Here is a 27,916-nt window from a genome sequence, read left to right as displayed (position 1 = left end):
TAGGCTTTTTTGAGTTTGGGCAAGGACACAGGGGCCCCATGATCCCCTATTGCCCGGGGGCCCCATGAGTTGTTAGTCCACCCCTGTACACAGTATATAAGTCTGAGAAATTCCTTGCTTTGTCATGTTCTGCTAGGTTTGTACCGTGCACGTTATATAAATAGCCATTATGGAGTAGGAAGGTGACAACGTTGTTATCAGGCGTCACCGAAACATCCTTTGTCTCTGAAGGAAGCCGGGCTCATTAGTGACCAGCAGAACCCCTGTGCTGGAAGTTTATGTGACATTTCCTCCCTGAGGGAGAGTCTGCGCACACTTCCTCCGATATATAGACTGCTGGAAAGGTTTCTGTCAGCTCCCCTCCCGCACTGAGTGACTGAGGGCGGCCACACTCCGGGGACTTCCCTCCACCGGCCGGCACGCCTCCTCCAAAAGGTTTACCCTAGAAAAAGATAAAAAAACATGAGACCTTGTTCAAGTCAGCCTTCAGTCGGCTTGTCCGAGGTGACAGAAGCCAGGATACGGGAGGGGGCTGGGGCAAAGCAGGTAGACTCACATAAAGAGCGTCCCTCCTCGCTGGGATCCTACGCAACCCTTAGCTGGAGGCTGAAGTTCTCTCAGCAGCCAGGGTCCACGTTACAGGGTGCTCTTCCTGTTCTGCTGGTCGGTGCCTGTGTGCGGAGATGACGGACGACAAGTCCCCTAATGAGCAGGCATTGGAGGGTGAGGAGGTGCCCAGTCAGAGCCCCAGACCAGAGCCACCAGGAGCAGAAGACAAGACTGTGCAGGAGAGCTCACCTCTGGTGGAGGAGAAGAAAGAGAATGGAGAGTGGAGCTCAGCAGCAGGAGACCAAGAGAAGAAGAAGCTGGAAGCTGGAGAAGAAGGACCTCTTGAGCCTGCCCCAGGACAGACAGAGTTTGTACCCCCAGAAGGAGGCTGGGGATGGATAGTCATGCTGTCTGCCATGTGGTGCAATGGCTCAGTGTTTGGCATCCAGAACGCCTGCGGGGTCCTCTTCGTGGTCCTCATGGAGAGGTTTGGCTCTAAGGATGATCACCATCTGGCATTCAAAACAGGTGATTTGGGCTTGTGGGCACAGGGGAGGACGCGTTGGATTTCAGAGTGACACCTCTACAGATTTTAGTAACTTACTGCCATGATGTACTCTATCACATACCCCTAAGGCTGCCCAGGGTATGTCAAAGAAAGTGCCTGTAAAGCTTGCACTGCAATGGGGGGGATTTACTAAGACTGGAGCAGAAAGAATCTGGAGCAGCTGTGCATGGTAACTTATGAGCTTCAAATGTCAATCTATTCCTTTAAGCTTTGGAAATGAAAGTTAGAAGCTGGCTGGTTGCCATGCGCAGTGATTCCAGTCTTAGTGCATTTCCGTCTGTTTAGCTAGCCAATAAATGGGATCGCCGTAGATTCAAACTTCGACATACCCATAGATGAAAAGGAACGTTTTTTTCACATCTCGTTTAACTTAGCTTTACAATGAAACTTTCCTCAGACCTGATACAGTACAGGACCCTTGTGCCCAAACTGTGGCCCTTCGCCACATATTGTGTGGTCTCCCAGGTGTTTAGTGCCTTCTCACACAACTGAAGGAACATATTCCTTAAGCTGGCCAAAATCTTTTTTAATCAGATCCTTTTCATTATGTTTTTTCACACTCACGCACAACTTGTGTATAACAAAAAACCAACATCAATGGCCATACAGTGACAGCTATATAAATCCTGTATTATTATAATAATAATAATAATCAGTACAATCAATGCATCATACATGTCCCATAATCATAAGCTGGCCATATTCTAGTAGATTTAGAAACAAAAGTTGTACGAACATTCGTATGAAAAGTCTCAGTATATTCAATGACTGGATGAATGTTGTTTGAGAGTACTTCAAAGTTTTGTTTGCTTTTATCATTCAGTTTTGGAATAAATGCAGTTTTTTCAAACAGAAGCCACATACGCTGTTAGCAGTTCCTTTGTTTGACTAACATTTTCCATCCTGCTCTTTCAAATTTTCTCATCACGGTGGTAAAAAAAGGAACACCAATTTGACCCCACTAATGATCAGGAAAATTGAGCAGATGATCTTAAAATTGAAAATTTTGAATGAAATTCTACTGATGTATGGTCAGCTTTTGACTGGCATCCGTTAGTTAAAGCCTATCCCAGAGGAAAGGAAAACTCATCCTTTGCATTAGGGCTTGGAATAACATCCCTGTCAGCCAGTGCTCTCCTCTTCTCCCCTACGCAGAGCAGTTGATGGTCCCTCAGAATTCTTACACCCAATGTAGGGCTATGGGCTCTGCAGTGGTGTTAATGATGTCAGAGGACCTGTGACATCTGGAGCATAGGGAACTGGCTGCAGAGACCAGTCTTGCAGCCTGGAGGAAGCCTGTTGGAGAATCAGGTAAGTAAAAGTGACTTTTCCATTCCCCTCGACCTGTTCAAGCATTTAATGCTTGCAGTGTGGTGGAAGCCCATCCTAGTTCTCTGCGTTTTCTCCTCTAATATTTTATAATGAATGTTGACAATATCTGTAGGAAGCACAAGGATGTGAGCTTTGATTTGTGAAGGGTCCTTAGTAGCAGTGATCACTAGCAGTCTCATGTAATGTCTCTCCAGACCATGACTGCCTCTTGAAGCTGTAATGTTCAAAGTCTCTGACCATCTCTTGCAGTATGGCCACTGTCTCTGACAATCTCTTGTAGCATGGCCACAGTCTCTGTCCATCTTTTTTAGTATATCTGCAGTTTTTGATAATTTATTTTAGTATTCCTGCAGTCCCTGACCATCTCTTGTTATCTTTGTAGCTTGTCCTCAGTCTCTGACCATCTCTTGTACAATGTCTGCAGTCCCTGGCCATCTCCTATAGCATGTCTGCAGTTTCTGTCCATGTCTTGTTGCATGCTTATAGTTTCTGACCATCTCCTGTATCATGTCTGCAGTCTCTGACCATCTCTTGTAGCATACTCATAGTCTCTTGTTATCTTTTGTAGCAGTCCTCCGTCTCTGACCATCTCTTGTACAATGTCTGCAGCCCCTGACTATCTCTTATAGCATGTCTGCAGTTTCTGTCCATGTCTTGTAGCATGCTTATAGTTTCTGACCATCTCTTGTAGCATGGCCACAGTCTCTGACCATCTCTTTTAGTATATCTGCAGTTTTTGATAATTTATTTTAGTATTCCTGCAGTCCCTGACCATCTCTTGTTATCTTTGTAGCTTGTCCTGAGTCTCTGACCATCTCTTGTACAATGTCTATAGTCCCTGGCCATCTCCTATAGCATGTCTGCAGTTTCTGTCCATGTCTTGTAGCATGCTTATAGTTTCTGACCATCTCCTGTATCATGTCTGCAGTCTCTGACCATCTCTTTTAGTATATCTGCAGTTTTTGATAATTTATTTTAGTATTCCTGCAGTCCCTGACCATCTCTTGTTATCTTTGTAGCTTGTCCTGAGTCTCTGACCATCTCTTGTACAATGTCTATAGTCCCTGGCCATCTCCTATAGCATGTCTGCAGTTTCTGTCCATGCCTTGTAGCATGCTTATAGTTTCTGACCATCTCCTGTATCATGTCTGCAGTCTCTGACCATCTCTTGTAGCATACTCATAGTCTCTTGTTATCTTTTGTAGCAGTCCTCAGTCTCTGACCATCTCTTGTACAATGTCTGCAGCCCCTGACTATCTCTTATAGCATGTCTGCAGTTTCTGCCCATGTCTTGTAGCATGCTTATAGTTTCTGACCATCTCTTGTAGCATGTCTGCAGTCTCTGACCATCTCTGGTAGCATGCCAGTAGTCTGTAATTATCTCCTGTTTCATGTGTGCAGTCTTTGCAGTTTTGTGTGCTTCTACGTTTACTAAATATTAGCTCTCCATGTCAAGTAATATGAATATGTAGCTCCTTATGTTAAGTAAGTTGAACACTATTGGTATAGGATATAAAAACTGCATACATATACAAAAATAAAAATTAAATTGCATGTAGATATCATTGTTTGAACATATTTTTGTATAATTTCTAACAAGAGGTCCATGGGATCAGTAAGGGCCCATTGAATAAAAAAAGAAACCCAAATGCACAAGCACACCATGACTATTGTGTTTTAAATGGCTCAGCGTGCAAACTATAACCCAAACACATGCATGCGGAAAATGGCCCTCAATCTATTCTGCTGATGGCTAATTAGTATCATTTTAATTCCACTTATTTCCCGCAGAGAAAGATAGTGGAATGTTAGTAGTTTTCAAATGCAAAGTCTAGCAGACCTCCTCCTTAAGGGGCATCAGTTTGAGGCAATGGGACTGAATTAGTAAACTAAAGTGAAATGTAGGTGAGGTGAATTGAACTTATGTTTACTTCAAACATCCAGTAGAACACAGAATTTAAAGGGAAACAAAGGAACTTTTTTCTGCATGCTTCTTAAGTTGAAAGCAGACTCATTTCACCTTAAATAAAGAGGAACTTCACTCTCTCAATCAACATTGACTATTTTGACTCCCTATGCTGCTAGTATTAGTAAATAGATATGGAATTGTATTATTCTTACTTGTTTTAAAACTGTTTTTTTTTTTTGTTACATTTATTCAGTTACTTCCTGGTTTCCAGGCCTAGGCAAATGATGTCATGCATCCCAGGAATTTTCAGGAGGGGAGGAAGGGTTTTTCCAGCTAAGCACTCCCTCCTGTCTGCATGCCTGAGCTAAGGGCAGATGGATTCCAGAAAACAAATGCTACATAAATCATCTGCCCATTCTCAAGATAGCCACGGCCAGAAATGCTAAGAGTTGTTTTTCTAAGTGATTTCTATGCAAAATAAAGCAAGGAGACATGGCTGGATGGAGGAGTTTGCTTTGAATATTAAAAATGAATTAAATAGCACTTTTGGTTTGTGGTGCTCAGATACATTGTAGTTCTACTTTAAAGCGGAGTTCCACCCAAAAAGTGGAAGATCCACTTTTTTGCCTCCTCCCCACTTCTGCTGCCACCTTTGGCACCTTTTGGGGGTGAGCGGGTACCTGGTTTTAACAGGCCCCCGTCTGCAGCCCTCTGGGACCTGTGAAGTGTCCTGCGGCCCATTCACAAAGTGCAGTGCGCTTTGCGCATGTGCAGTAGGTTTCCCTTAGTCAAGAAGGCAGCGCCAGCATCCAACAGCTGATTGAAAACATTGTAGCTACTGACTTTTACATTTTTTTGGGGGGGGGCTCTGCTTTAAATTATAGTAAATCAGCCGAAATTAATTTAATACATATATACTAATATAAACAAAACAATTCCTGTTATGTTAACTTTTGTGTAATACCACTTAGTTTTTCAAAGCTAGAGCACTTTGGTCCTGATCTGGGATTCACGCATGCTATTATGTCATAACGTGTCAAGCAGCACATGACATATAAACTTTCACTTAGCAAAAGGAATGTTCTTTCACCATAGTGAATAACGTAAATTTGCGTTCATTTCAATCATCCAGAAACATGAACACAAAATCCCGTTTTATAAATTTCTCGTGCGCATGACTCGGTATTTAATTTGAATACAACTTCAGCTTATTTACCAAGCTAAGTTAACATTCAGTTTGCTAAGTGATCAGCCTCTACTCCTTTACTACATCACCCCATAATGTTTATCTTTTTTTCATTTATGTTTTTTTTTTTTGCTTCTGTCAACTGTTTGGATATAAAAAGGTTGTGCTATAAGAAGAAATGAAATCATCTCTACCAGTTTTATATTAACACGTTGCATACTTTCGTTCCCAGCAGTGTTGGCAGCCTTTCTGCGCACTTTAACATATGCTAACGCTGTCCAAGCATTAATCTGCACTGCAAGCAAGAGTCACCAAGTCCTCATGAGATAAGAGCGGACAGCTTCCACATGACTCTTTTGTTCTGAGGAATGTTAGTAGTGTCTTCCTATTCCTCAACTGTGCATTGATCTGCTTGCTTCGCTGCAGGCCTTCAAGGCATGTGTTGAGCTCTTTAGTCATAAATACTTCCAACAGAAATGGCCTGTGAGCCAAAATAGAACAGCACACACACACTCTGGATTAGATTGCTTCCCGTTGTAAAGTAAGTGCAGCAAGGGGTTAGAAAATGGCAGTTTCCATAGGCATTAGATGATTATCTTCAGATAATACTTCAATACTATGGCAAAAGCTAAATAGTGCTGGAAAATCATTTTATTCAGAGCGTCTTGATTCTAATAAATCATGCTAAGCAAGCATAAAAGTATATTTGTATTTTGTTCAGTCAAAGAACCTGAATGGTTAATTCTTTTCAGTTTATTAAGTGAGTTGAAACATACCAGCAGGCCTTCTTCTTAGCCTGGTTTTTATAATTCTGAGAGTCAGAGGAGACGTGTTGGAAGAACTGTGTTCCAAGTCTATAAACTGCAGCCACAACTCCCTGAAATATGCAAACAAGGATATTTTTAGAGAAACTGAACTTAAAGGGCCCCCATTCATTCAGTGGTAAAGATAAACAATGTTCCTTAAAATATGACATCATGCTCTCTAAAAAGGAAAACCAGAAAAGCACACATTTATTCATTTATTGCAGCATGCAGCCAGCAATTAAAGTATAAGTTGTCTTGCTTTTATAGTAAAGTATACATTTATAACCCCTTTTCTTAAATCTTTATATTTTATGCTAACCTGTGTGTAAGCATGTAAGGAACACATGGCTGGGAATTAAATGAGATATGTAATTACTTCCTTTGTGAGCTGCCTGTCTGGTAGTAAACATCCAAAAAAAGGAATTTAAAGATACATTAAGGTCACTATTGAGAATTAAACCTTAGGATGCATGGAGGGAGCATAGCTAAATCACTCAGTTCTTAACTCCCAGCCAAGTGACCGCAGAGCTCAATCTCAGTTTTCACGGGACGGAGATTGAGCTCTGCAGTCACTTTTGCAGCAGTTGTTTTCTTATTCCTGGTCACAATCCTACACATAGTCCTTTTGTCTCTTTCGGTCATTTGACCATGTTGACTGCACATATGCTTATCAGACAATGTTTTCCCAGAAACAGTATATGCCGACATAACCTTTGGTACTGTACCTCGCTACATGGCATGTAAATTGGCAACTTTAGTAACAGAGGCACCAGTTAAGTGGGCACCAATAATTTACAGTCTTTGAAGCCCAGCAAGCTCTGACATTACTCTGTATTACTAGCAACGCACGCAGTGAATGAGGCTCCCCAACTCTTGGCTAAATGTTTAATCACGCAGCAGAAGGAAAAGAGTGTTACATCACTTCCACTTTCAACACGAAACATGTTGTCACTTTCACACCTACAAATCATGTGTTTCGATTTTTTGTCTAACCCCTGTACCTTGATATAAAAAGGTCAGTATCAGTGGTCCACTGACATTAAAATTCTGGAGCCGAAACGGATACCGAAATTTCGGAATGCACGTGGCCGAAAACCAAAACTGAAAAGTCTGTGTATGTGGGGGTGGGGAGGCTCAAATTTGTTTTGGTGTTGTTTTTTTTTCTTTAAAGCAGTGGTTCTCAACCTTTCTAATGCCGCGACCCCTTAATACAGTTCCTCATGTTGTGGTGACCCCCAACCATAAAATTATTTTCGTTGCTACTTCATAACTGTAATTTTGCAGTGGGAGGACTAGTGCCACATCATTGGTGTCAGTGGAAGGAGTATTGCCCCATCGTTGGTGTCAGTGGGGGGAATAGTGCCCCATCATTGGTGTCAGTGGGGGGAATAGTGCCCCATCATTGGTGTCAGTGGGGGAAATAGTGCCCCATCATTGGTGTCAGTGGGGGGAATAGTGCCCCATCATTGGTGTCAGTGGGGGGAATAGTGCCCCATCATTGGTGTCAGTGGGAGGAATAGTGCCCCATCATTGATGTCAGTGTGGTGGAGGGGGAAATAGTGCCCCATCTTTGGGGTCAGGGGGGGAATAGTGCCCCATCGTTGGTGTCGGTGGGGGGAGGAATAGTGCCCCATCATTGGTGTCAGTGGGGGGAATAGTGCCCCATCATTGGTGTCAGTGGGGGGAATAGTGCCCCATCATTGGTGTCAGTGGGGGGAATAGTGCCCCATCATTGGTGTCAGTGGGGGGAATAGTGCCCCATCATTGGTGTCAGTGGGGGGAATAGTGCCCCATCATTGGTGTCAGTGGGGGGAATAGTGCCCCATCATTGGTGTCAGTGGGGGGAATAGTGCCCCATCATTGGTGTCAGTGGGGGGAATAGTGCCCCATCATTGGTGTCAGAGGGGGGAATAGTGCCCCATCATTGGTGTCAGTGGGGGGAATAGTGCCCCATCATTGGTGTCAGTGGGAGGAATAGTGCCCCATCATTGATGTCAGTGTGGTGGAGGGGGAAATAGTGCCCCATCTTTGGGGTCAGGGGGGGGAATAGTGCCCCATCGTTGGTGTCGGTGGGGGGAGGAATAGTGCCCCATCATTGGTGTCAGTGGGGGGAATAGTGCCCCATCATTGGTGTCAGTGGGGGGAATAGTGCCCCATCATTGGTGTCAGTGGGGGGAATAGTGCCCCATCATTGGTGTCAGTGGGGGGAATAGTGCCCCATCGTTGGTGTCAGTGGGAGGAATAGTGCCCCATCATTGGTGTCAGTGGGAGGAATAGTGCCCCATCATTGATGTCAGTGTGGTGGAGGGGGAAATAGTGCCCCATCTTTGGGGTCAGGGGGGGGAATAGTGCCCCATCGTTGGTGTTGGTGGGGGGAGGAATAGTGCCCCATTCTTGGTGTCAGTGGGGGGGAGGAATAGTGCCCCATCGTTGGTGTCAGTGGGAGGGAGGAATAGTGCCCCATCGTTGGTGTCAGTGGGGGGGAGGAATAGTGCCCCATCATTGGTGTCAGTGCGGGGGGGGGGAGGAAATAGTGCCCCATCGTTGGTGTCAGTGGGAGAAATAGTGCCCCATTGTTGGTATTAGTCACACAAATGATGGGGCACTATTCCTCCCACTGACACCAATGATACTTACCTTGCTGACCCCTGCTCCAGCCTGGGCTCGCTCTCTCACTTACCTGTCAGCTGTCTTCCTTCTCTGGCCGCTCTCCTCTTCACTTACTCCGGCAGTTCCCTCGATCTTCTTAGTTCTACGCGCGCTGCTGCTCGGCTCCTCCTCTCCAAGCTCCAGCTCCTCGCCGGTGATTGGCCGCCTGTGTGCCTCTCCTGAGCTACAGTTCCGGTGGCCAATCAGCGGCGAGGAGGCAGAGTTGTTGAGGGATCCCGGAGGTGTGGCCAGGTGACAGGGCAGCGTGTCATCCCGCCCACACATCGACTGAGTCAGAGGAGCGGTGTCTCGGTTCCTAAGACCATCGGAAATATGTGTTTTCCGATGGTCTTAGGCGACCCCTGGGAAATGGTCGTTCGACCCCCAAAGGGGTCGCGACCCCCAGGTTGAGAACCGCTGCTTTAAAGTGTATTTTTATTTATGTTTTTAACTTATGATTTTATTGCTATCATGTAGGGGACCAATAGTCCCCTATGTGATAGCATATAAGTGACAGGTCCTCTTTGGGGGGGGGGCAGTGTGTGCAAGGAGGCGGCAGGAGAGTAGCAGTGTATATAGTGAGGGAGCAGTATATACACTCAGGCTCCCTCACTGGCTGCACCTATGTCACTGCCGGTTTTTAAATGTAGTTACTGGCTTTTTTTCCCCTTCACTGAAGCTCCAAGACTGAGCTGTCATTCTCCCCTCCGCTAATGGGAACAAAGGGGCAGGGTCACTTGGTAATGTCACTGGGTGACCCCACCCCTTAGTTTCCCTTAGTGGCAGAGAGAATGACAGCTCCTTCTCAGAGATATAGTGAAAAAAAAAGCCGGTAATTACATTTAAAAGCCTGCAGTGACATTTAGCTGTATCTCACTATGTACACTGCTACTTTTCTGTCATTCTCAGCCGCCCCCCCATATGTAGTGCACACAGTCCCCTATTGGCACTTGTATTGGCTAAAATTCCAATAGGGCTATTTTCAGCTGATATGTTTCAGCCACCAACATTTCAGTGTCTCGCTGGTCAGTATTTAAGCCTCTCATAACCCTTAACCAGATGCAAGATTGCCTTACAAGGTTTTATTTATTTCTTACAGGTACTTATATAGCGCCGTCAATTTACACAGCTCTTTACAGGTATATTTACATCTGTCTCTGTCCTCAAGGAGCTTACAATCTAAGGTCCCTAACATACATACACATACTAGGGCTAATTTAGACAGGAGCCACTTACCCTACCAGCATGTCTTTGGATTGTGGAAGGAAATCCACACAGCCACAGGGAGAACATGCTTACTCTAGGCAGGTAGTGCTGTAGTTGGGATTCAAACCAACAACCCTAGTGCTGTTAGGCGGATGTGCTAACCACTTAGCCATGTGCTAACCGTGACTTAACCAATGTGATGGGCGTTACAGAAAACCGAGGGTGTGGATTATACATAACACATGATTCAGTAAGTAAATGCCCACTGGCCCTTTATTAGATTACAGAGAATGCAGACTAAGGTAAAAGTAGTTAAAGCCCAACTCCAGGAATGAAACAGTCTATTCTTGTACAGTGCTCATTAGGTCTAAGGGGAGCTGAAAAAGCTATATTACTTACCTTACCCCCACTCTGGCTGGTTACAGCAATCATCTCTTCTCCCTCTGACACTTTGGGCTGTGGAGCTATGAACCCTTCTTTGCGTGTTGAGAGAGAGGTGCAACTGTGGCCAGGAGCACCTTAGAAAGGAAACATTGCAGGACCAGTCGCACCACTGGAAGGCCCTGCTGAAGTGAGGAACAAGGTAAGTGTTATACCTTATTCCAGGGCTTGGCAAATCCCAGGTGCCAGGTTGTCATGGCGACTAAAAATTGCAACCTGGCGACTTGGTTCACACATATGTGTACTGAAATCACAATATCTTTCCAGTTTCTGTGCGATTTCAGTACAGGTAAGATGTTATCTCTCTCTCTCTCCACGACTGCCTCCCATTGACTTCAATGCAAAGTCCCCTCCCATTGACTTCAATGCAAAGTCACCTCCCACTGACTTCAATGCAAAATCGCCTCCCCATGGCTTCAATGCAAAAACTCCTTTTGCATTGACTTCAATGCAAAAACTCCTGTCAATAGCAATCCTGTGTGAACACTTATCTCCGCATGTTACTCTATTCTATCACTTGCAAGTCTGGAACGCACCTTTACAAACTCGCACAGGACTCTTTTCGTAATGGCACTCAAAACGCAATGCGTGTGGATCGCCTCTGTGTGATCCACCTCAATAGGAACACATAATATCTAGCCTATCATGTGAATCTGATTTGAAACACATACAGAATTGCATATATGTGAACTGAAAGCCCCATTCACACCCAGAATTGCTGCGATCGCAAAACGCAGGTTCAGGAGCTATTATTTTCAATGGCAACTAAAACATGGTGCGTGTTTGCTGTGGCATGACAATTTTCATCATTTGAAGCTTGTTGCCCAATAGTACCTTGCCACTTTTGCGCTGACAACCCACTCTACACTAAAAAAAAATGGCTCCTAACTTTTTTTAGCTGGCTCCTAAATTCAAAGCAAATTTATTAAGCCCTGCCTTATTCCTACACCCTAGACTGAACCAGCAGTTAACCTTTAAACTTGAGAGTGGAGGGGGAAGCACTGCAATTGTAGCTTTTGTCTAGATTTCTAGAGTTGGGCTTTAACCACCTGACCACTGGAAGGTTTTACCCCCTTGATGACCAGGCCATTTTTTGCTATTTAACACTGTGCTACTTCAGCTAGTAATTGCGCAGTCATGCAGCACTGTACCCAAATTAATTTTATATTTTTTATTCACACAAATAGAGCTTTTTTTTCTGGTATTGATCACCACTGGGTTTTTTTATTATATAAATGAAGAAAGACCAAACATTTTGAAAGAAAAAACAATATGTTTTACTTTCTGCTATAAACCATATCCAATGAAAAAAATAAAATTTCTTCATAAATTTAGGCCAAAATGTAATCTGCTAGTATTATACTAGTAATGGCGGTGATGAGTGGGACTGTGATAGTGCATCAGGCAATCTGTCGCTAACTGACACTGACATCACCAGTAACACTAATACAGTGATAATACTTTACACTGTCACTATACTAATGACACTGGCTAGGAAGGGGTTAACATCTCAACGTAATCAAGGGGTAAAATGTGTGCCTAACAAGTGTTGATGTGTGTAATATGTGCTGCTTTTTACTAAATATCTGTTTGTTCCTTCTGTACAGGGCCCTGTGTGATTGGAGACTGCCGATCAGCAGGTCTCAGCCAGGAATCATTGGCTGAAATCTGTGTACAAAATCCCACTGTGTACAGTCATTGTGGGAGTCGGTTGGGTGGGAGTGTGTGCGCGCCCTGAACCAGCTGACATTGAGCCTGTGTGTACATCTGCCTGTCTGACAGAAGCTGGCCGAACATCTGGTTTCTGTCGAACAGGCATGCTGGAAAAACAGAAGCCGATCAGCATCCAATCAGTGCTCGCAGCCAATGGCGCTGACCGGTGATTCCTGACAGTGGGGGCAGTCCCCCACTGTCAGAACATAATAGCTCAGTGGGGAGATTGCTGTACTAACACCGCATAATTAGTAGAGCGAGCGCTACAGATTTGTTTTTATCCAGCCCTCTGGGTTGAACGAAAAAAAAAACTGCTTGTGTGTACCAGACTTAAGTACAACGTTGTGACTCACTAATTGAACTCCATTGCTCTTTAAGGCATAAGTCCACTTAACCACTTGGCAACCGCGCTATAGCCAAATGACGTTTACAGCGCGGTTGTTCAGTCCTGGGAGGGCATCATTTGATGTCCTCCCAAAACGCACCCCCTCGTGTGCCTCCGGGGGCACGCACCCGGCTATCTCTGTGATTGCTGTGTCATATGGACACAGCTGATCATGTGATGTTGTAAAAGGCCAATCACAGCGGTCTTTTACCACATGATCAGCTGTGTCCATTGACACAGCAGATCACCAGTAAATGCAGTTGCTGGTTATCAGCTACACTGACAGCGTGAGGAAAATACTTCCGAGAACCAGCAATTGTCACAGGACGGATCAGCACCGATCATCAGGGCACTGATGATCAGTGCCGCCCACCTGTGTCTAGCAGAACCGATAAACAAGTGCCCAGCAGTGCCACCCACCTGTGCCCATCAGTGCCTTGTAGTGCCACCCACCAGTGCTCAGCAGTGAAATCCATCAATGCCACCCAGCAGTGCTGCCCAGCAGTGCCCATCAGTGCCACCTATCAGTGCCCATCATTGTTGCATATCAGTGCAGCATCATCAGTGCCGCCTCATCAATGCCAACTCATCACTGTTGCCTATCAGTGCTGCCTATCAGTGCCCATCAATGCTGCCTATCCATACCACCTCATCAGTGCCCATCAGTGCTGTCTATCAGTGCAGCCTCATCAAGGCACATCAGTAAAGGAGAAAAATACGTGTTTGCTAAATTTTATAATAGAAACAAAGAAAAACTTTTTTTTTCACATTTTTTGCTCTTCTTTTGTTTATAGCACAAAAATAAAACACCCAGTGGTGATTAAATACTACCAAAAGAAAGCTCTATTTGTGTAAAAAAAATGATAAAAATTTCATAAGTACAGTGTTGCATGACCGTGCAATTGTCATTTAAATGCGACAACGCTGAAAGCTGAAAATTGGCCTGGGCAGGAAGGGGGTATAAGTGGGGTAGGCAAGTGGTTAAAAAACAAAGTGCATATGTAAAAGCGCTATACAAGTACCTGTAATAAATAATAAATAAATACTTTTTTTGCATGCAGATGTAGGTTGAAGAGCTTTAGGGTACATTTGCATGTGTATAAACATTTTACTGATCTTATTACGCATGTTTTTATTTTTGCACAAAAGTTCTTGCATAATGTTCAGTAAATACTTTTTTTTCCAATACTGCATCTGGCATATATGTACAGTTGTGTTCAAAATAATAGCAGTGTGTTGAAAAAAGTGAATAAAGCTCAAAATCCTTCTAATAGCTTTTATTTCCATACACACAAATGCATTGGGAACACTACACATTCTATTCCAAATCAAAACATGAAGAAAAATATATCAAATGTGTGTTGTTCCTCTAAAAAAAAAACTAAAAAAAAGTGAATATTAGACTGTTCAAAAAAATAGCAGTGTTTGTATTCTTCTTTACAAACTCAAACATTCACTATATAAACTGAAAAATGTTTGAAGATTTTGCTTTCCTTTGAATCACTTAATTAATATTTAGTTGTATAAGCACTGTTTCTGAGAACTGCTGTACATCTGTGTTGCATGGAGTCACCCAACTTCTGGCCCCTGTGATCAGGTATTCCAGCCCAGGATGATTGGACTACATTCCACAGTTCTTCTCTATTTCTTGGTTTTGCCTCAGAAACTGCATTTTTGATGTCACCCCACAAGTTTTCTATTGGATTAAGATCCGGGGATTGGGCTGGCCACTCCATAACGTCAATCTTGTTGGTCTGGAACCAAGATGTTGCACGTTTACTGGTGTGTTTGGGGTCGTTGTCTTGTTGGAACACCCATTTCAAGGACATTTCTTCTTCAGCATAAGGCAGCATGACCTCTTTCAGGTTTTGGTTGCCATTTTAAAGCATTTGCGATCATTTTAGCTGAGCAGCCTATCATTTTCTGCACTTCTTTATATATTTTCCCCTCTCCAATCAACTTTTTAATCAAGGTACGCTGTTCTTCTGAACAATGTCTGGAAGGACCCATTTTCCTCAGGATTTCAGAGAGAAATGCACTGTAACCAGCATGTACAACATTTGCTGCCTTCCTTCCTTAAATAAGGGCAATAATTGCCACCTGTTTTTCAAAGAATGAAGGACCTCACTAATAGAACTCCACACTGCTATTATTTTGAACATGCCCCTTTCAATTAGTAATACAATTACACAGAATCAGCAGCATGCATGTCATGACTGTTGGGTCTGTTGGATTTCCATTACTCTACTACACCTGCTAGTAAATTATTTGCCATGTAGAAATATCATTTCTACCAAAAACAGTGATTGATCAGGTTAGTGATGTCTGACTGCTATTATTTTGAACACAACTGTACATGTATGTCCTCAGAAGGATATTTTTGGATTTAGAGTTACGTGTCTCAGTGCAGTGTATGTTTATGCTCCTGGGTGAATGTCTTCATTGAAAACAATGCAGCTGTTTTTCGATCCCTAATTAAAAAATGCTTGCAAATGCATGTTTTCTACAGCCATGTGAAAGAAGCCTTAAAGTGTTACTAAACCCAGGACCCTGCATTCACTATATCTGGTCTCCCACAGTACACAGAACACGGAAGTGCAATTATTTTAGTAAGTATAAACTGCTAAATACTTTTTCACATCAGCAGTATGTAGCAGTCTTGTGAGTTATATCAGTGTCCAGCAGAGCACTGGTTAAAACTTGTAGGAGGAGTTTTCATTCTGCTCTAGGAGGATGCAGGACCCCTGACCTCTGTCTGGACAGTGCTGATTGGCCCTGTGCTGATCGCATGTACTCTCCCAAGAAAAAAAAACCCTCTCTAGCAATACACACCAAACTGAGCATGTGCAGAGTGACTCCATATGATATGTCTTATCAGAGATAAAAGGGGGACACTGGAAAAAGGGGAGGATCAGAGAAGTCAGGATCAAACAGCCTTTTTGCACAATGCAGAGGATTAACCCCTTAGGCTCTGAAGTGAGTATAACAAGTATGCTGTACTGCACATATAGACTGATTTTATTGTTGTGGGTTTAGTAACACTTTAAGCGCCTTGCAAATGGATATAATAATTACCTTATTTTTAAAATCAGGATCTTGTTGACAGAAAGACCCAAAGTAAAATGTTCCATAAAAAACTTATGTATAGGTGTGTAAACGTGTGTATACAGTCAGGTCCATAAATATTGGGACATCAACACAATTCTAACATTTTTGGCTCTATACACCACCACAATGGATTTGAAATGAAACAAACAAGATGTGCTTTAACTGCAGACTGTCAGCTTTAATTTGAGGGTATTTACATCCAAATCAGGTGAATGGTGTAGGAATTACAACAGTTTGCACATGTGCCTGCCACTTGTTAAGGGACCAAAAGTAATGGGACAATTGGTTTCTCAGCTGTTCCATGGCCAGGTGTGTGTTATTCCCTCATTATCACAATTACAATGAGCAGATAAAAGGTCCAGAGTTCATTTCAAGTGTGCTATTTGCATTTGGAATCTGTTGCTGTCAACTCTCAAGATGAGATCCAAAGAGCTGTCACTATCAGTGAAGCAAGCCATCATTAGGCTGAAAAAATAAAACAAACCCATCAGAGAGATAGCAAAAACATTAGGCGTGGCCAAAACAACTGTTTGGAACATTCTTAAAAAGAAGGAACGCACCGGTGAGCTCAGCAACACCAAAAGACCCGGAAGACCACGGAAAACAACTGTGGTGGATGACCGAAAAATTCTTTGCCTGGTGAAGAAAACACCCTTCACAACAGTTGGCCAGATCAAGAACACTCTCCAGGAGGTAGGTGTATGTGTGTCAAAGTCAACAATCAAGAGAAGACTTCACCAGAGTGAATACAGAGGGTTCACCACAAGATGTAAACCATTGGTGAGCCTCAAAAACAGGAAGGCCAGATTAGAGTTTGCCAAACGACATCTAAAAAAGCCTTCACAGTTCTGGAACAACATCCTATGGACAGATGAGACCAAGATCAGCTTGTACCAGAGTGATGGGAAGAGAAGAGTATGGAGAAGGAAAGGAACTGCTCATGATCCTAAGCATACCACCTCATCAGTGAAGCATGGTGGTGGTAGTGTCATGGCGTGGGCATGTATGGCTGCCAATGGAACTGGTTCTCTTGTATTTATTGATGATGTGACTGCTGACAAAAGCAGCAGGATGAATTCTGAAGTGTTTCGGGCAATATTATCTGCTCATATTCAGCCAAATGCTTCAGAACTCATTGGAGCCGCTTCACAGTGCAGATGGACAATGACCCAAAGCATACTGCAAAAGCAACCAAAGAGTTTTTTAAGGGAAAGAAGTGTAATGTTATGCAATGGCCAAGTCAATCACCTGACCTGAATCCGATTGAGCATGCATTTCACTTGCTGAAGACAAAACTGAAGGGAAAATGCCCCAAGAACAAGCAGGAACTGAAGACAGTTGCAGTAGAGGCCTGGCAGAGCATCACCAGGGATGAAACCCAGCGTCTGGTGATGTCTATGCATTACAGACTTCAGGCTGTAATTGACTGCAAAGGATTTGCAACCAAATATTAAAAAGTGAAAGTTTGATTTATGATTATTTTTCTGTCCCATTACTTTTGGTCCCTTAACAAGTGGGAGGCACATATGCAAACTGTTGTAATTCCTACACTGTTCGCCTGATTTGGATGTAAATACCCTCAAATTAAAGCTGACAGTCTGCAGTTAAAGCACATCTTGTTTGTTTCATTTCAAATCCATTGAGGTGGTGTATAGGGCCAAAAATGTTAGAATTGTGTCCATGTCCCAATATTTATGGACCTGACTGTACATATAAAGGCGTAAAATTCTTCATTCTCTTCTAGTTGCCAGTATTGCACAATACACACCTATACCTGCATATGCACATAAATGACTGCACTCAAAAGTAAGATTTTCTATTTTTAATGTATGGCTCTATACTCATTGCTATATCACTGATCTTTATGCAGCTGTGTGCATTCTACCATAGACAATAATGCATCAATAATGCACCAGTACTCAGATCAGTAGAAAAATGTGGCGATTTTTATTCCCATGTGCAAGAGGCCTTATAGAAATCTGTGAGACAGTAATGTGCCTGCTCAACCAAGAGAGAGATGACTTGCAGAACTGGATGTAAATAAACAATGGAAGTTGTGGCAATCGGATCCCAGTAAGTATACATCTGTAGAGGAGGAGGGTAGGGTCAGTTCACTCAAGGCAAAGGAACAAAAAGAATACATGTCTGAAAGTGCACTTATTTGTTAAGATATCCTTTGACATGCGCATGACATAACATGAAATGTTTGACACGTGGCCAATAGTGACGGTTTAAGGTTTGTGGACTACTTCAAATCTATGCAGAAATTCCCAAGATTATTTTTCCCAGGTGGTCTTAAAGTGTTACTAAACCCACAACAATAAAATCAGTCTTTATATGCAGTAAAGCATGCTTGCTATACTCACTGTGGAACCTAAGGGGTTCATCCTCTGCATTGTGTAAAAAAGCTGTTTAGGCCTGTCTTCTCTGATCCTCCCCTTCTTCATCTGTCCCCCATCCATCTGCTGATAATACAGAGCTCTAGGAGTCACTCTGCAGTTTGGTGTGTATTGCTAGTGAGTTTTTCTTTTCTTTGGGAGGGTGCATTTAAGCAGCAGAGAGGGTCAGGAGTTATGCATCCTCATAGGACAGTCAGAGCAGAATGAAAACTCCTCCCTCAAGCTTTAATCAGTGCTCAGCTGGACACTGATAGAAGTCACAAGACTGCTCTAACTGCTGATGAGAAAAGGTATTTAGCAGATCATATTTACTAAAATAATAGCATATCGATGTTGTGTGTACTGTGGGAGACCAGATATAGTGAATGCAAGGTCCTGGGTTTAGTAACATTTAGCAAGGTAGAGTCAGCACTAGGGGTGTCTGCAGAGGGGTATAGGTAATTTTACACTGACCTTCAGGCAAAACAAATGTTGTTTTTATAATAATATATTTGCTTACTTGACTCTTGAGGTCCTTTGTGTATTTCTTGTAGAATAGTACAGAAAAAAACTATTTCTACTCTGCTTCTATGCAGCAGCTTCTTGTTTTAAAGACCAGTCACTGCTGCTCTCTCTCCTTCTGTAGGATGACTGGTCATGTAGTCTCCCCTTCATCTAATTTACTTCAGGCAGCCTGTAGTGGGTGGGCTTATTGGGTCCCTCCCACAGCTCTGTTCTCTGTACAATCATGTGCAGCACACTGGTGATGTCACTGCTACTTTTACAATGTTATATCTGGATCTGTAAATGAATTTGTGTCTGTTGAAGAACATGCCTAAAAGAAAACATTTCTGCCAGGAGTTTAGCTTTAACCCTAATACAAATTCCAGTTTAACTGAGAAGCAATATAGTATTTTAACTTGAGAGGTGTCTGAAATCCTTACTTTGACTGAAACAAGAAATGTAGTTTTCTAGTATCTAGCACCTTCACAAATCATTTGTCTTTGTTTACCTCTTTTTGTGTTATATGTAACAGCATTGCACATGCAGGGTGAGACCATGAACCAATGGCTGCCTGAATACCCAGTAGGATGGAGTCACTGTTTGGCAGATTATTTTCCAACTTTTAAATCAACCTTTGTTGTGCCACATGATGCTGGCAGAGCCACTCACAGCTCGAATTCCAACTGATTCAGCAGCAGGGATCAACTTTAGTTGAGGCACATGGTGCTGGCAGGGACACTCACATTTCAGCTGATTGTGCAACAGGAATGAGTTTAGGCGTGTTCTGATCCTAGACCAAACCCACCTGCGCTATCCCGCCTGGAAGCTGTCACTGCGGAATGCCAATCATAAGTGGCTAAGGCATTCCCCAGTCCAAAGCTATGCATATACACTTACCTGCCTCTTTATTAGGTGCACCTGTTCAGTTGCTTGGAAACACAACTTGCTAATCAGCCAATCACATGGCAGCAACTCAATTCATTTAGGCATCTAGACGTTGTGAAGACAACTTGCTGAAGTTTAAACTGAGCATCAGAATGGAGAAGAACGGTGGTTGTTGGTGTCAGACGTTGGTGTCAGACAGGCTGATCTGAGTATTTCAAAAACTGCTGATCTGCTGGGATTTTCATGCACAACCATCTCTAGGATTTACAGAGAATGATCCAGGGAGTAGTAGTTTTGTGGACAAAAATGCCTTGTTGATGTCAAAGGAGAATGAGCAGACTGGTTCAAGATGATGGACAGGCAACAGTAACTCAAATAACCACTCATTGCAACCAAGATATGCAGAATACCATCTCTGAACACACAACACGTCAAACCTTGAAGCAGATGGGCTACATCAGCAGAATACCACTCTGGATGCCACTCCTGTCAGCTAAGAATAGGAAACGGAGGCTACAATTCGCACAGGCTCACCAAAATTGAACAACAGCAGATTGGAAAAACTTTGCCTGGTCTAAGTCTCAATTTCAGCTGCCTTTCAGACATGCTGCCTTGTATCAACAGTTCAGGCTGATAGTGGTGTAGTGGTGTGGGGAATATTTTCTTGGCACACTTTAGGCTCCTTAGTACCAATTGAGCATTGTTTAAACGCCACGGCCTACCTTAGTATTGTTGCTGACCATGTCCATCCCTTTATGACTACAGTGTACCCATCTTCTGATAGTTATTTCCAGCATAATGCACCATGTCACAAGGCTCACATAATTTCAAACTGGTTTCTTGAACATGACAATGAGTTCACTGTACTCCAATGGCCTTCACAGTCACCAGATCTCAATCCAATAGAGCACCTTTGGGATGTGGTTGAACAAGAGATGCACAGCATGAATGTGCAGCCAACAAATCTGCAGCAACTGCTTGATGTTGTCATGTCAATATGGACCAATATCTCTGAGGAATGTTTCCAACACCTTTTTGAATCTATACCATGAAGAATTAAGTCAGTTCTGAAGACAAAAGGGGGTCCAACCCAGTACTAGCAAGGTGTATCTAATAAAGTGGCCTATGAGTGTACATGCCCCTTTTATACGTATGGCTGCAGGAAGGGAAATGCTTTGGCTGATTGGTGGTCTGCAGTGACAGCTTTCTGGTGGGATAGCAGGAATCAGCTGGAATTTGAGCTGTCTATGGTCAGGAAAAGTGGAATTTAACTCAAATGTATAACTTTATATCATCAACATGCTGTTACTACCTACTTTTGCTGGACAACATCTTGAACAGTGACATCGTTCACATTACCAAGATATTACTGAAAGTCATTTCTGTGATGTCTTCGTTGCATGCATTCCTGAAGCCTCATTCACGGCACCTTGATTTCATTGAGATCTGCAGAGTGCCTTGCTGTGTTTGGCTGCATTCACACTTGAGCATTTTGTAACTTGAAGCTCGAAGCTTGAAGCTCCAAAAATGCTCAAGCTTAAAAAATTAATTGTTCTCTCTGGTGCCTGTTCATGCGATCAGGTCTGAATAGGCACCATAGAGGACAATTGATTTTTTAAGTTTGAGCTTTTTTGGAGCTTTGAGCTTCAAACTACAAAACACTCAAGCAGGGGCGGACTGACCATTTGGAAACTCGGCACTGCCCGAGGGCCCGGGGTCACTAGGGGGCCCCATGAGATGCCCCTGGTACATTTAAAGGCTTTTTTGAGTTTAGGCAAGGACACAGGGGCCCCATGATCCCCTATTGCCCTGGGGCCCCATGAGTTGTCAGTCCGCCCCTGCACTCAAGTGTGAGTGCAGCCTTTGTCATCACAACCAAGGCAGTTGATCTTGAAATGCTCCCCTTTCTTAAAAATGACCCTCACTTTGGTCTGAGCATGCATGTGTTTTCATGGTCACATGCATTGTGGGCAGAAGCAGATTTATTGGAAGACATACAGGAAAACAACAAAGCTAGTGGCTTCAGTGCCACAGAAATGGCCTACAGCAGAAAAACAGCTTGTAACATAGTAATGATATAAGATTGTTTATTAGGGAAATTTTTATGTTTGTGAACGAGGTTATGTGGTTTTGGGGATTCAGACTACTGGGATTAACTCAGTTTTAAATTATACCTAAAGGCAAACTTTTTCTTAGTTTTGGATAGAGTAGAGAGGGATTAGAGCACCGTTCAGGTTTTTATTGTTGTCTGTACCCCCATTAGGGACATTCACCCTCTCTATTTGTCCTGTTTGCCATTATCATCATCAAAAGTCAAAGTAAAAGAAAATACCAAATGATGGGTTATTCCTTAAACAGTAACAGAGGGAAAATCCTCCACTGGGGACACTTGTTCTGTTGACTCTGGTGACAACTAGGTATTCCCTCACTTTGGAGGGATTTCCACTCACTTCCTGTTTTGGCTATGGAATGGGAAGTGAAGGGAAATCTCCCCAATGGGACACAGATGGCAAAAACAACCTAATGGGAGATATAACCCTCTCTTACTCTATCCAAAATTTAAAAAAAGTTTTGCCTGTAGTTTTTCTTCATGTTTACGCTAGGCAGACAAAGACCACTGAAATATAGAGGTAGATTGGCTAGTGTGGTTTACTGCACTTTCACATTATTGTATTGATACATTTTATAAAACATAAAAATATGAAATATAAAAACATAATGGTGGACAAGAGATTTGAAGCAAATAGAAATACCTTTCCTGATGCACATTAAAGCCTTTCTGCTTGGTTCTTTTGCCAGATGTGAGAATGTGGTGGTGGTGGTGAAAGAGGAGCCATGTATAAACATTGGTTCTCAACAGCCAATATATTCTAGTATACCTCTAGAGAGGCCAGTACACTCTAGTTTAAAATTGCAGAACAGGCCAGTGCTTGTAAAGCACCGTTTAATGACACTGCTGCTGGGTCGCGGTTTGCCCCGGCTTAATGAGGCACAGCTGAGATTCTTGGTCCCGACTGAGATCATATCATAATGCAGCTGCAGATATTTATGCCTCTGGTCACAAAGCTAAGCTCCCTTGTACACTTCTTTGTTCACTGATTTAGTTAAAAACTACACAGTTTGCTCCAGGAAGACATTTGTGAAGTTACCAGAAAGTTACTGACTAAACGTGTATTTGAAGATACATAGTGTATGCTTTCACCTTATACAAATGATTGACCATGATGTCGTCAGTAAGAGCTGTCACTTCCTAACAAGCAGTTGTATTTTAATTGTAATCTTTCCAGGGAAAGTTTTGTGATGATAGGCAGAATCAGATGGGTTGCTATGAGGCAACATGTAAAGTTCTCATTTCTGACACTTGAATGAATTTGGCCAGCTGTTCTCAATCAAACCCCCCCCCCCTCCAGGGATTATAAAAATGCATAGTTGTCTCAGTAAATAATTTCCCAGTAACAGCCATTCTAGCTCAAACCACCATTCTTATGTTTTGAAATGTGCAGAAAATTATATAAAGCTAAAATAACAAGCACTAAATATGACAACCTTGTTGATTTTTTTTTTTAAGAGCTAAAGCATTTCCGATACAGGATTTGGGAATTGTGAGATTATGATCACTGGCTTATTTCCAATCTGATTCATTATTTAAAGTAAAGCAAGCATGTTTTACAGCATCCGCTAGAGTTTATAGAAAACTGTTTTTATATCTCAGTCAGAAATTCGGTAATGTACATTGAGATCATTGCTCAACTGAGTGCTTTTGTCCTTAGACAGCCTATTAAAAGGCACCATCAATGTATGCATTATTTTAGGCTGTAATGTTACCTTTCTAAAATGTTGCAATCAGAAATAAAATAAATACTACACAAGTACTGGGAAAGGGAGTGGAGTGATAAGCAGGACTGATAGGTTTATTCCTCATTTAAGTATGTTGGTGATTCATGTTTTTATCAGTTTAAGCTATTAAATAAAGGTGGGTAATAACACAGGGATTTGTAGAGTACATGGTTCATTTGCACTACATGCATCGGTGTTGGTTTACTAAAGCTGGCCATAGATTACGTGATTTTCTTTCCTGCAACCAACAACCACAGGTTGCAGGAAAGAAAATTGTCCCCGTGGTGGAGGGAGTTGTTCCTGCCGGGAGAACACAGTGATTACTGCTAGAAGCTATTGCATTAATCACATGCTAAAAATCAGACATGCTGGTTGTACCCAAGATGATTGATGGATGGTCTTGGGTACCATCTGCCTGTCCATAGATGGATCAAATCTCGGCCAGTTCTTGCTCAACTGGCCGAGATTCGATGTATATATGGCCGGCTTAAGGCCTTCTGCTACCCTGATGGGAAACTAGGCTCTCATCATTCCTCTCAGGATCTGTCTACTGTTTAAGCTCATTCCTGCACATTGATTGCTAAGTTGCTGGCCACCTGCATCCTATCACATCTTTCCCTTCGCAATAATTCTTGCCATATCCTTGTATGCATAGAGTGTTAATTGCCTCCAGTTTCTTGTCACAGTCCTAGTGACACATTCTGAAAGTGGTGCAAGTAAGAACTGCCTGAGTGTGATGTACTTGTACATTATTTATTTTAGGTACTTATATAGTGTTGTCAATTTACACAGCACTTTACATATATATATATATACATAGTACATTCACATAAATCCCTAACCCTCAAGGGGTTTACAATCCAAAGGCCCTAACTCACATTCATACATATACTAGGGCCAATTTAGAGAGGAGCCATTTAACCTACCAGCAGCATGTCTTTGGAGTGTGGGAGGAAACCAGAGTACACAGAGTACACCTACACAAGCACAAGGAGAACATGCAAACTCCAGTTAGGTGGTGCCGTGGTTGGGATTTGAATAAGCGACCCTAGTACTGCCGGACGGAAGAGCTAACCATTTAGCCACTGTGCTGCCCTAGAAAAGTATTGGAAATATTTTATTGAGTTTTTCTCTGTATATTTTCTTAAAACAGAATAAAATGGCAATTGCAATTTTTTTTATGTCACATGATTATTGAACTATATTTTATCAAATCTATATTTTCAGTAAAAACACTCAGATTAATTTTAGTGCACACAGTTTTTTTGGTAAATGATAAAAGATGAGCATGTCTGTAAAACTGCAAAATCTATAGCACCCAACTAGCTTTTTTTCAGAGTTTTTTTTTTTTTTTGCTTCATGATAGACTCCTTTTACTGTAATTGTACTCCATCATCCAATCTACCATTGTAGCCATGGAAATCACTTTACAAGAAGGAATTTCTGACAGCTGTTTTTTGTGAGTACAACAGCTGCAAAAGCCAAAAAAATTGACAAGGACAAATTTTGAAACCCTTGCTCATTTAAGTGTGGTGAATTTATTTCCTGATCATCTATCCTTAAAGTGGTATTAAATCCTAAACGTTTTATAGAAATAAGAGCAACTTATCTCAGCAGTTACCTTGTCTGCTGCTGCTTCTTCTTTAAAATTTTAGCTTTCTTCTTAAATGAACTGTTCTCAATATACTTTCTGTGGTTTCCTGTTCTCAGGTTGCTCTATTTTCTTGCAAGCTCCTATGGAGCCACCATTTTGTGCACTCTCCTCTATTGAAAGTTTGGGGAAATGGCACAAGAGAAAGCTAGAGGCTGTCAATTCCAAACCAACCAAGTTGTAAGTGTTCTGGACTTTTTCTGAAACAAACATTTGATGTTTGAAGCCCAACTGGCCTATACAGATGTACTGTAATTACAATAAAAAGGTGAGGCTTTAGGAACACTGTAACCTCCTGTCTGTTTTATTTCACAGTTTAAAAACCAGTGTTAGAAAAGGCCTGACTTGCTTATTTAGGAGATTAGTACTTCTACATTTTAAAGAAAGAAAAAATTAAATTAGAAACATAAGATGGGATAAAATATATTTGTTTATCTTAATGTTTAAAAAAGGGAAATTCATATGTTGATACGTTTGTTTGAGAAAATATCTTGTTAGCCATGTGCTGTTTTTAGGTATGAGATAAAACAGGGTACACTTTGCTTTAAAACAATGTTTTTTGTTATAAAAGTACATTTTCTATGTTTGTGTATGTGCTTCACCCCTTCCCTGGCTGCAACAAGAAATGATTCTCTTTCAGCCAAGGATGCATTTTCAGAATTTAGCTGGGAGAAGCCTTTACATACTGTACATACTGAGTGCACCAGGATTCTGGGTCACTCTGCAACGTTTATTCACTTCTGAGTGTCTCCTCCGAAATCTTCTTATCACAAAATGACCTGTAGACGATGAATGGTACTATAGAACCAAGATTATCACCTAACTGCTTATTCACAAACTTAGATATTTAAGTGGTTGTAAACCTCTGAAATGAAAAATGAACAGAGAATATCCCTCTCCAGTATCCCTCTGTAGTACTTGCCTCATTCCAAAGGTCATGCCCACACCACAGAATCTCGGAAGACGGCCCTGCACACAGCACACATAAGGTGATTAACAGCCTCTGCTGTGCATGTTTCCTTATGAGAATGTGTAGAGTGGTGTGTCCTTTCCCACCACTCAGGTCTCACATTACACTCAGCTCCCTGTTGCATGCTGTGCAGTGTGAGCTGTGAGTGCCCCACTCCCTGCCTGATGGGTCTGAGAAAAAGCCTTTGATGTGTGTGTTTTAGAAGGTTGTAGAGAAGGGAGGGCTATACATAGGCAGGTAGAAATTATGTAGGAGGATTTGTTTCATCCCTGTGTCTCACCTGAGACTAGTCACTACATTGGGTATATGTGAGGGTTTACAGCCACTTTAATTTTTGCATTGTCTTAATAAGTAATAAAGCAATACTGAAGTTATATTTAGAAAATGAATTGTTAAAGGCTAACTTTACCAAAATTTGATATTTGTATCATTTGTGTGGGTTGTTTTGAACCAACAGCATCTTAGGTAGTTTAGAATGAACAAATATGAGTTGGTGAATTGCACCTTACAAATTTTGCAATAATTGATACCTGCTGCTCTAAAATATATGCTAATTTGCTGTAGGTGCTAATGATAGGAAACAGATATTGAATTAAATAAGTTTGCACAAGTTTTGCACATAGAACCATAGCTTTACAGTCGGCCAAGCGTTTTGAGAATGACACAAATATTAATTTTCACAAAGTCTGCTAGATATTTTTGTCAGATGTTACTATTGTATACTGAAATTTAATTACAAGCATTTAATAATTGTCAAAATCTTTTATTGACAATTACATGAAGTGCAAAAAGTCAATATTTGCAGTGTTGACCCTTCTTTTTCAAGACTTCTGCAATTCGCGGTGGCATGCTGTCAATCAACTTCTGGGCCACATCCTGACTGAGGGCAGCCTATTCTTGCATAATCAACGCTTGGAGTTTGTCAGTATTTGTGGGATTTTTTTTTTGTTCACCTACCTCTTGAGGATTGACCAGGAGTTCTCAATGGGATTAAGGTGTGGGGAGTTTCCTTCCATGGACCCAAAATTTTGATGTTTTTTTCCTCAAGCCGCTTAGTTATCATTGTTGCCTTATGGCAAGATGCTCCATTATGCTGGAAAAGGCATTGTTCATCATCAAACTGTTCTTGGATGGTTGGGAGAAGTTGCTCTCGAAAGATGTTTTTGTACCATTCTTTATTCAGGTTTTTTTTCACAAAATTATGAGTGAGCCCACTCCCTTAGCTGAAAAGCAACCCCACACATGAATGGTGTCGGGATGCTTTACTGTTGGCATGACATAGGACTGAGGGTAGTGCTCATCTTTTCTTCTTAGTACAAGTTTTTTCCCAAATGCCCCAAACAATCGGAAAGGGGATTCATCAGAGAAAATGACTTTACCCCAGTCCTCAGCAATCCAATCCCTGTACCTTTTGCACAGTATTAGTCTGTCCCTTTTCTTGGAGAGAAGTGGTTTCTTTGCTGCCTTTCTTGACACCAGGCCAGCCTCCAAAAGTCATCGCCTCACTGTGTGCGCAGATGCACTCACACCTGCCTGCTGCCATCCCTTAGCAAACTCTGCACTGGTGGTATCCCAATCTTGCAGTGGAATCAACTTTAGGAGATGGTCCTGGCACTTGTTGGACTTTCTTGGGCGCCCTGAAGCCTTCTTCACAATTGAACCTCTCTCCATGAAGTTCTTGATGATCCGATAAATGGTTGATTTAGGTGCAATCTTAGTAGCAGCAATATCCTTGCCTGTGAATCCTTTCTGTGCGAAACAATGATGACTGCACTTTTCCTTGCAGGTAACCATGGTTAACAGAGCAAGAACAATGATTTCAAGCACCACCCTCCTTTG

At 42.2% G+C, this 27,916-nt stretch overlaps 1 protein-coding gene across 1 annotated transcript in view; it reads left to right on the top strand.

The window, feature by feature from the left end:
• Positions 1–417: 417 nt before the first annotated feature.
• Positions 418–27,916, top strand: part of SLC16A10 (solute carrier family 16 member 10) — a 136,278-nt gene continuing 108,779 nt past the window's right edge. Inside the window, exon 1 of the mRNA XM_089664525.1 lies at positions 418–1,077. Coding sequence (XP_089520651.1) covers positions 684–1,077 — 394 coding nt within the window. The 5' untranslated portion in view covers positions 418–683. The remainder of the gene's footprint in view (positions 1,078–27,916) is intronic.

The sequence above is a fragment of the Staurois parvus genome, unplaced genomic scaffold, assembly GCF_062004578.1.
Source record: "Staurois parvus isolate SC_StPar_1 unplaced genomic scaffold, SC_StPar_1.0 ptg000048l, whole genome shotgun sequence".
Classification (NCBI taxonomy): Eukaryota; Metazoa; Chordata; class Amphibia; order Anura; family Ranidae; genus Staurois; species Staurois parvus.
Note: the sequence above shows the minus strand (reverse complement) of the source record. Positions and strands in the feature narration are given on the sequence as shown.